Source organism: Diachasma alloeum, unplaced genomic scaffold, assembly GCF_001412515.2.
Source record: "Diachasma alloeum isolate Michigan unplaced genomic scaffold, Dall2.0 Dall_scaffold_00487, whole genome shotgun sequence".
In the NCBI taxonomy this organism is placed as follows: Eukaryota; Metazoa; Arthropoda; class Insecta; order Hymenoptera; family Braconidae; genus Diachasma; species Diachasma alloeum.
This window is the reverse complement of record NW_021680620.1, coordinates 252,302-262,499: the sequence shown is the minus strand read 5'-3', so window position 1 is coordinate 262,499 and position 10,198 is coordinate 252,302. Positions and strand designations below refer to the sequence as shown.

The following is a 10,198-nucleotide window of genomic DNA, read 5'->3' as shown; positions in this document are numbered from 1 at the left end:
CCCTGATTGGTGGCATCGAAACCGACCTCCGGAAGTACGTCATGCGAGGTGGAAACGCAGCCGAGAACTTCACTTCGTTCTCAACCATCGCCATTATCACGTGTTAAAATATTGTGTGGATCTTATTCTTTGTCTTCACGTAATATTGTGGCAGGTAGAGAACGTATCCATACAGCATATCGTGTGGATAAATTTGAGGCTAAATTGCGGAAAATACGCAAGGAACATTTTGAAGATCCGGAGGTACGGGGAGGATTGGGAGAAATCGCGTGGACATTGGGAGGACGTCCAGACGCAACAGGTGTTGGATCAACTGGTGGGCCAGGACTCTACGTTGTCGTGACTGCACAAATAGTATATTTCTCGATCCTTTGGTGTGGCTCGCGTATTTTTGAGATAATTGGTCTGTCGAATAGTCACGCGTGATTCCGAGGGACTCGATTGTGGTTGTGATACGGAAGCTGGGGGTCTATCGGTGCCCCTCAGAGGGGAATCTTGGATCCGCCATCTTAACACGGTTCATTAGTTTTCCATAACACTGGTGTATTGCGAGGGTCCTTGAAATATTCTAGTCGAACTCTAGGAAAATTGAGGAATATTAACGGAGGGAAATAGACATAGTCTAAATTACTAGGGTTGTTAACTATTGTTGGTATCATTCTTGGCACCTCGTATTTTGTTCTCTGGGGGTTGTGGAGGAGAGAAAAATTATATCTCGGTCCGCTCCGCGAGCAAGAGGCCTTGTGAAAGCCCACGTGGGGTCCTACCACCAGCGTTCGGTGTAGAGGCCATCCGTACAGAAAAATATAATAATTACCGAGCCTCTCCATCGCCCTCCGGACAGCAAATCATCTCTTGCTTATCCGTATTAATTATTTTGGATTGTGTCGAGTCCGGCGGACCGGAATTTCGGGAAGATTGTTATTATTATTTTTTCGCTTCGATGCTCATTTTCATTATTATTTTTCGCATTGATCAAAGAAATAATATTTTGTTTGTATTATTATTTTCCTCGATAGTTTTTGCACATTGAACAAAAGTATTATTTTATTTTTGATTATCATTATTTTGGGTCGACCCGCATCCATTGGATTTATTTTGTTTTTCTCAAATCATTCCATATCGAATTTATAGAATATAGAAATCTCTTGTTAATTAAAAGTCTCTATCTCCTTTTATTTCTATTGAACTATTTCCTCGCACCAAAAATGAAGTATTTAAGTTAATTTAAGTACGAGCACATCTGACAACAAAACGGTAACGGTGTACATTACACTGCGTTCGTCAGGAAGGCGAAGAGTTCTCAGGAAAGTATTTACTCTAAATTATTTTCTTTTCGGATTCATTCCTTTAGGTTCGGAGGACGCATTCGAATTATTTGTCTATTGAATCACTAACTTTATTGAGGGAATTGAGAGATGAATGAAAGGTTATTTCTTCCTTGGGGAATTTCAAGGGTTTTACTGAAAAATATTTCTTACTTCATCACAATCGAACAGTACGACTTTACAAGCTTTAGCTTATCGAGTCACCAGAGACTACACTTAGTTCTCAAAAATAACATTAAATAATAATTGAGCGAGGTAATTGATCACCGGATTTTACCTCGTGACAAATGGAAGACCTGTGTTGTTACGCTATAGCATATTGGGTCATAAGGGGACTCCAATAATTATTCGCAACTTAATTAATATGAACAGAGACGAGGGATCGCAGTTTCTCGTTTTTGCCTCGTGACAAATAGGCGATATATTTCAATATTTTGAAAGATTCTATTTTGAGTAATATTTTGAAAAATTGATAAAAATAAATACAGACAAGAAGTACTAACATTCGAAATTTGCCTCGTCACAACCTGTTCTGCAGCTTGTTTAATCGTATCAATTAATTTAGAATTCATTTTATCAGTTGTAACGTGACATTTTTGCATGGGGGTTAAAAATGCCTATTACCTTCGCCTTTCTTCCTAAATCTAGTTGAACTCAAAACTCAAAATTTATGGGTGCCAGGTGATTTTTAACCGGAGAAATGGACAGTACAACTCCAATTACTTCGAAATCAGCTAAAACGTATTAAAAAAAAAAGGAGCAAACTAGATCTTCGGGAAAAGGTCACGCGCCTCGGTTCGCTTAGTGTCCTAGGTTGTGGAGAGAGGGGTGGATTTCAGGTGGAAATGAGTATTGGGTTCTGAAAACTACAAAAAAATGAAGAAATCGACATTGTCCTTACTTGTTCCACTATTGAAATTTGTCAAAATTATTAATTTACATGATTTTCTTTTCATATTGATCTTACCAAAAATAATAATAAATATTTATAACAATGACTGATTAAACTGCAAATAATAAATTGAAAATGATAATGTGAATTTTACTATGTAATCCGAAGATAATACTTTATGGATTAACTCGGCTACAAGTGAGGTCATCAAATTCCTCAATGGTAATATGAAAAATAGTTGCTAATCCCGAAATACTCGAGAATTTCGAGAACTGGGGGGAAAGGTATGCGAATCCCCCGTGAGAGTGAGAGAGAGAGAGAAAATAAACCCACCAGTATACGTATAACTTACGCTGGGAAAATAAAAATCCACTAAACTCGCCGTAGCGGAAAATCGGTAGAGTGAAATCCGAAAAACCTCAGAGCAAAAATGTTCGGGACAGTCTAGAGACGCCAACGATATCAAAGTTATCAATTTTGGATCGTTGGGAGACACTCCAGGTTGATTAACAACCGGAGAGAATTCTCAACGAGAAATTACTTGCGTGAAGCGAGAGCCGTAGCTTGTAGGCACGGATGGATGTTAGCGGGGTGCCGTGAGGGGGAAAGCATTCATGGGGAATGCTTGAGCCACTCAACGGAAACCTTCCGACGCGGAAAAACAACGAAAAATACTACTTTACTCTATAACAATTACTCTTACCACGGAATAATAATTCCGGGGACATCGACATCTTAAGTCCAAACAAAATTTTACGTCCACGATTACGGGGTAATCGGGAGAAATTCTCCATGTGAGACCCAAAGTTCACACGCGGGACACCACCGAGAGGTGGGAAAACCAACGCCATTACTTAATGGCTCGGAAAACAATACAAATCTCTGTAAAAACTCACGGGGTTATTTTAATCCTAAACACGCTAATCCAAGGGCACGAATAATCCAAGGAATGACTATCACGAACTAAACGCTAAGCCCTTGCGGGAGACTCACTTGGGCACGACTAATTACCAAGCCAGCCAACGCGGAACTGATGTCGGGGTTCAGTACTGCGACACGGGGTTAAAAGACCAATACTCCTAACTAATCTCTCCAGTTTTCCAGAAACTCAAAAGCTACCTGGCAATTCACTGGATATAAGGGTTGCACTTGTTCCAGGTGACCTTCCACCGAAAAACTAAAACGTAACCAATTAATCCCCATAAAATCCATTTTAATTTGGAGCGCCGGCATTTCAGCCGAACTTGATCGATTTCCCGTGAGATTAACAATAAGGTAGACCCCATAAAGAAACCCGATGACTCGATATGTTGGTCCTTCTTCACGATGACTTTACGGGCCCTCAAAAACTCGTAATTAACAGATCTTGCCAAAAAATTCTACTCTACACCCAACCCCAAAATTCCAAAACACTAAAAATTTACTACGCCATAGCGGGAACTCTAAACTCAATTATCATCACGATAATCATATAAATTACCCCACTGAAGTGGGATTGCTCCATATCCAAAAACTCCACCAAAGTGGAATAAACTCTAGTCTCAAAATTCCTTCACCGAAGTGGGAAAACCAAAATTCTTTCTCTCTCTCTCTCTACTCGTTACTCACGGTTCGTCGTATAATGTCGCAGGGGTAGGTTGTTATCAGATCGCTTGGTGTTCCTAACGAACATTCCCACATGTTCGTTACACAGTACTGTCTGATTAGATACAGCTAAGGTCGGGAGAAAGAGTCAAGAACCACCGGTAGTCGCCAGCGCGCAAATTATCTACCGGTACTTGATTTCAGGCCCAGGAAACTTTTCAATTCCATTTAGGAATAGAATAATAGGGAAATGATCTGACCGAGTAGGCAAATCCATGACCTAACACTTCACACCAGGTTAAGAGACAGCCAATTGCAGCTGGCATAATCGATATTACTGGCTTTCTTGTTTTTCCCCAGAAACGTATATTGCCCAGGTCTATCACCTGGCCATCTTCCATTAAGAATTATTAGGTTCTATTCAGTAAGAAATTGTCGCAGTTACCGCCCTCACGTGTCCGACTCCTTGTCCAGCAATAATCTTGTTCTGTAGATGCTATCCGCATCCGTTATCAGGCAGTCCTCTAGAGGAATGGCACAATCTATGCGAGCTTTCAAGTGTCCAACACGAATTATTGGAGTATGAGGGCTGCGAATTGATATGATCTCAAGTACTTCATTTAGAGAACTGAGCAAGGTGTCGATCTTACTTTTATTTTCTGAATCGCTAGAGAAGTAACACAAGATAATTATGAAAACAAGGCCCAGAAAAGTAACTACAGCTGCGAAAATTTCGTACTCGTTCCATATTGCATTATACTTATATACATTTTTGTTAACAGCAAGCAGCAAACCCACCGGTGCATGGCCTTTCTTGTTGTTGTTCTTTGCAGGCGAGTAGATGAGGGAGTATTCCGCAAGTCAGATTGGTGGATGGTCCGAAGGCCTGATGAGCCAAGAAATCTAAGAATCCGAGGAAGTCAGTACCTCTGATATAGGGAGGCAGTTTCCAGTTATTGTTGCTGAATCCGCGGCTATTCCATGCGAGAATGCGAATATTTTGTTCTACGAAGACCGCCTCTTTTGCACCCGTTTGGGACTCACCAGTAGCAGCAAGCGGATGTAGTTGTCACTTGGGGGTTTTTATACTTGGATTGCTATTTGCGCTGAGGCGTATCGGCCAGTTGAGTCGCTAATGTGCGACTCCGTGTGCGAGTTCGTGAGGAGTCAAGAGTGACATTATGCCTCTGGTTGAGTGCTTCTGTGCTTGATGTGTCCACAAAGATATCAGACATTGAGCTCATGAATGCCTTCTGTTTTCTGCCAGTGTTGCGATGTCTGGGCTGGGCGAAAATCAGTGACAAATGGTGACTCCAAAGACTGTCCTGACCGAGACCAATTGCAATGGGTAGAGACCGGGAAAAAGGATGGGATCGGATTGCATGGGATAAAGCACTAAGGTGCACTATGGTGGATTGCGCGGTAGTCAAAAAAAAAGAACCTCTTCCAATGCCATAAAGAAATGATTTTATTAGTAATAAAAAGAGGCTGTCTACAATGATCCCAAGATAAAACCGCAGAGAGGAGAATTCGGAGATTTAGAATTGGAAAGGAATGAAAAGAAAAAACGAAAAATAAGTGGATAACGAATTGGCATTAAATTACAGTTGTTGATTAGATAAAATTGGGGTGGTATGATCACTCAGTCGCGGTGATGCTGCACTCTGATGACCCTTACTAGCAGGAACAAGAACTGCTTTTGATGACCAGTAGTATTGATGGGTGACTTTCTGTGACGATCCGATGATTTACGACGGAAGTTTCACTTGTCCAGTGAAAAGACGGGTAGGAGATTCGACTACCTGGGCCTGCATGACAGAATGACTCCAGGTGGCCACTTTAACGATGAGACCACAATACGTCGTTGGGTCGAGTATCTACAGCTCCGTAACAAATACTACCCTCAAGACAGTGGGTTGAGGAACTAGTGGAGATGAGTCAACTAATCGGTTGGGTTCAAAATAGTGCAGTTGAAATATGCAGATTGCGAATAACCACTGTCCGTGACTTGAGCGAGACCAAGAACTGAATCGGGTAACTGGGTTTGGCAATTGACTCTCAGTGACTTGCTCTTAGTAATTGTCTCTTGCGACTGCGACTGTAGGTATAACTGGCTGACTCTATGACTGACTCTTGATGTCCAGGGGTAGCCCTTATATATCCTTGATTGAACGCCATCTATAATGAGGAATTCTGTAGGGGTGGGTCCATAGCAACCCGATGTCCTTGGATGATTGCCAGATCTGGGCATTCGTATCAATTGATGACCCCTGCGCGCGCCGGGCCGATCCGTGGTCAAAACGGTGGAAAAGTGAGGGTGAGTTAAGGCTTCGCGCGCTACGCGTGATTCACGGAATCGGTCCCTTTTTATGATTCCAGGAATCTCGATTTAGCCCTTCATAATGATGACGCTCGTCCATCGAAGGGAAGTGATAATGGGATGGAAATCGTCATAATTTCTGATCCATTGGATTTTTACAAGCGCACATGTGCATGAAATGATGTCATGACCTCTTGACGTGCGATAAGCCAAAGCATAACCTTGGAGAATTGCGATCCCTTCTTCCAGGTCTGTTATCCGGTGTGCATTAAAACTGGTTCAGTCAGGACTGCTGAGTGCATAGAGTGGAAAATCGGTATTTTACCAATGAGTAGGAACTCGACTGTCAATTCGTTCGTATTACTCATGAAGTATCTCAATTCACACCTGGGTTGAGTGTATTTCGGGGCACGTTCGAGTCTTGCATTTTCCGGTGATTATTTCCCTACTCATTACAACAATGTCCATGGAGGGGCGATTTTAGGCTGATTTTTATAACCGTGCTCACCCTCAAGTGGTTCCGGAGGAGCGCCTTGCAATCGGACTCCCCACATTTAGTGTCAGAGAGCTCTCATAATTTGTGTATTTGATGGGGTTCTTATGGTCGTTGACAGCAAGCCATGGGTGTGATTTTCCTCATTGCATGATCGCAGTTTCCATAGAATCCGGGTTTCTCCATTGGCCAGTTGTACCCTTGTATAGCTACGAAGTCCACTGTTCCCCCTGGCTACCCCAGCAACAATGGCGGCACCCCTGGCACACGCGTCGCCTTGGGTGGTAACAATCTCGATCGTTCCTGCACGCTCCATGGTATTTCTTAAAGATGGAGGTTTTTGTTTATAAACTCCATAAAGAAAACGCGGAGTCGGCGACACCAGGCATCTCTTTGTCGAGACGAAGAGTTGGTTTATTGTGATTTCTGTCCGAAGCTTTCGTTGTCATATTTGTTGGTGTCCGTTGGGTCAAAGCACGGCGAGTGCCTGCAGCTCTGTCAGCTAGACTCTGCATGTATTGGTTTATTCCGATGTCCTCACAATCACCTAATAGTTCTGTTCACGTCTTCACGTTCAGTTTTTCATTGTTGATGAATAGGCTTACTTTTTCAGCTTTGCATGGATACACTTCTGTTTCTGAAAATATCTAATTTTTAACAAATTTTTGTTCTCCACTCGACCTTCTTTTGATAAGTCATTATTTATGTTAGCGCCGAGTCTTCTCAAATTGTTGGTCTTCGTGAAAAATTCTATTTTCCACCTGGGAGCTATGAGTTTTACGAGGATGGGGGGGTCTCTCGTTAGTCGTGGCTTTTGCCAGTATTCGAGGCTGGGAAATCACACACACCCGAGATATTTACTTCAGCGTCCTAACAATTTCTAGCGCTGTGTTCAAGACGGAGGGGGCATTCTCACTCACTTCAGGCACTTTGTATAAAATCAGATTACTAGCGCGATTGGCCTGTCCAATTTTTTCGATTTTCTTTGCGATAATCTTGGATGTCTCACGAGTTTTCTCCAATTTTAATTTGAGCTTATTAAATTTTGATTCTATGGTGAGATGGTTTACGCCCTCCTCTGCTCTCAGCTCGGCTTGGCCTGTTTTTATAATATAATACCTTGACCCATTTATAGACAATGGAATTATCTGCTTATCTCGATAAGCAGCTACTATGTATAGAGTGAATACAGTTCGACTATCTTTAATTTTTTTTAAAACGTATTTTGACTCGTTTTCCAAGGAAAGATTCATACTAATGTTAATTTGATGGAATTTCTGCATCGTTTTATTTAAAAATTTCCTATATACGCAATTAATGAATAGTTGATTTTTTTCAGGAAAACACGGGAAATTTACTCACTTTACAATATAGTAAACACTTCATGACTATGTAACAGCAGTCAGACAATGGCTGTGCATCGTCGGATTGACAAGAGCCAGTTCATATCCAAATTGAGTGCGGCTCCACCTGATGCAAAACACGTCGTGCACTGGTTCAGGAAAGGACTTCGCCTGCATGATAATCCATCATTGAGATGTGGTCTCAATGGGGCTTGTACATTTAGATGTATTTTTGTAATCGACCCTTGGTCGGCAGGGAGTAAAAGTATTGGAATCAATAAGTGGAGGTACGAGTTAGACTTCCATGGCATAATATTCAGTCACACAAATATTCAGTATCTTTCATCATGAACAATTAATGTTAATAGGTTTCTACTCCAGTGCTTAGAAGATTTGGATACTTCATTAAGAAAATTAAACTCTCGCCTCTTCGTAATAAGAGGTCAGCCGACTGATGCATTACCAAAACTCTTCCGTGAATGGGGAACTACTCATTTGACTTTTGAAGAGGATCCAGAACCTTTTGGTCGGGCTCGTGATTACAACATTACAACTTTATGTAAAGAATTGAGGATCTCTGTCGCGTCAATTGCTTCACATACACTCTACAAGTTGGATAAGTGAGTATAATATCTATTTAGTACATGAAACAGTCGATGTCAACTACGCCACCCTGAATTTTTTTGGTTTTTAGAATACTGAATTGGCATGCTCACTGTTAAGTACTACATAAGTACAACCTTTCTCTAAATTTTGACTCCTTTAACATCAATAGTTTGTCTATGACATATGACAAAATCTGAAAACGTTGAAAATCATATCTTGCGAACTAATTGATGGATGTGGATGAATGAAAGAACATTTTCTTCGCTTTTCCATGTACTTTTCGAATAAAAATATGATAGTACCACGAAGATAAATAATAAGCCATTTTTCAAGTTTTTGCTTCCGAATGAAAGCATGGTATTCGTCGGATTTTGCCATTATCTAATTTTGCCTGGAAATGATGTAGGATGGTATGAAACCTGAAGAAATGATATTTTCAGAAAATGTCTGTATGTCCGGGTCTGATAGTTCGGATTTTGGTTTACCACTTTGTGACGGCACTAACCCACTTGAACCTTAAAACTTAAAATATAAACCGTAGACTTATCCATAACTCGATGCGAAACTCAAAACAGCCGGAGTGTTNAGAACCATACGAAAACTTAGCCATAATTGGGGAGATCAAGGGAGAGGTTGCGGAATTAGCTCGACTAGCTCGGAGGTATTCGGAGAGCGGGGTAGGATCGGTCGCTCGGTCTTAGGAAGGATGTCGCGAATTTACCAAAAGATACAGAAAAATCAAAAGGAAGAATCAGAAAGTTAATTAAATAGGGGATGAGAGAATTACTTTTAAATTTACTCCGTGATTTATTCAATTTCTCAATAATACTTCAATACTTCAATAATAAATTAATTTCAATTAAATTCAACAAAATTGAATTCGATTAAATTCCCGAGAGTGAGAGTACGTGAATTGACCTTGAGAGAGAGGTTATCGCGAAGGGAATGGGGGGTCCGAAGTGTCCAGGTCAATGATCTCTCCGCATCGTCCAGAAACTGGAGTGCTGGAGGATTCGAAGGCTATATCAATTCCGATGCCATGATCTCGGCGAATCTCCTCAGAATAATAAATGAGGATTAATAGGCGAGGGACTCAAGTATGCAAATGTCACTTAAGAGTACCATTTTGCCCCATATTCGAGTCCATCCTCCATCAAGAGCGTCGTAGCGTCACAGAAAAATTCCTGGGGCTCGCGCGCTTCAATGTCATGATTTTCGGGGTCTCGTCTTGCAAGAAATTTTAAATTAATCCATTGAAACCTTGGGGGAACTTTACTGAGCTAGAAGAGCACTCATTTGAGGCTTCAATTCGCTCTGGAAAGAGGAAAAATCGCCATGTGCACGACAGCGTCCCCCCACGGCACGTGAGGCGCATGTGTGCACTTGTGGGCCTGGTTTATTCACGTTTTCCCACTAAAAATTGGCACTGGACATTCCCCATACGTTCTCGAGGGTCCTAGTGAACTAATTATGCACTCAGAAGGTGCATTAATTGTTCACAAGACCTCCTGGTGAACGGAGAGGGCACAATGGCGCCATGGAAGGGCATGGGCCATGTGTGGCCTTTTATTGGGTCTCACTGTCCATTTTCACTATCACTTGGATTTCACTGGGGTTTTATCACCCGGGAGA

The 10,198-nt window shown here is 41.6% G+C and overlaps 1 protein-coding gene across 2 annotated transcripts in view; it reads left to right on the top strand.

The window, feature by feature from the left end:
- The first annotated feature begins 7,961 nt into the window (after positions 1 to 7,961).
- The window catches only part of LOC107042522 (cryptochrome-2), a 236,988-nt gene continuing 234,751 nt past the window's right edge, over positions 7,962 to 10,198 (top strand). For both annotated transcript variants that reach the window (XM_015263591.1, XM_015263590.1), the window contains exons 1-2: positions 7,962 to 8,247; positions 8,329 to 8,580. In XM_015263591.1, the coding sequence (XP_015119077.1) occupies positions 8,027 to 8,247; positions 8,329 to 8,580 (473 nt within the window). In that variant the 5' untranslated portion in view covers positions 7,962 to 8,026. The remainder of the gene's footprint in view (positions 8,248 to 8,328; positions 8,581 to 10,198) is intronic.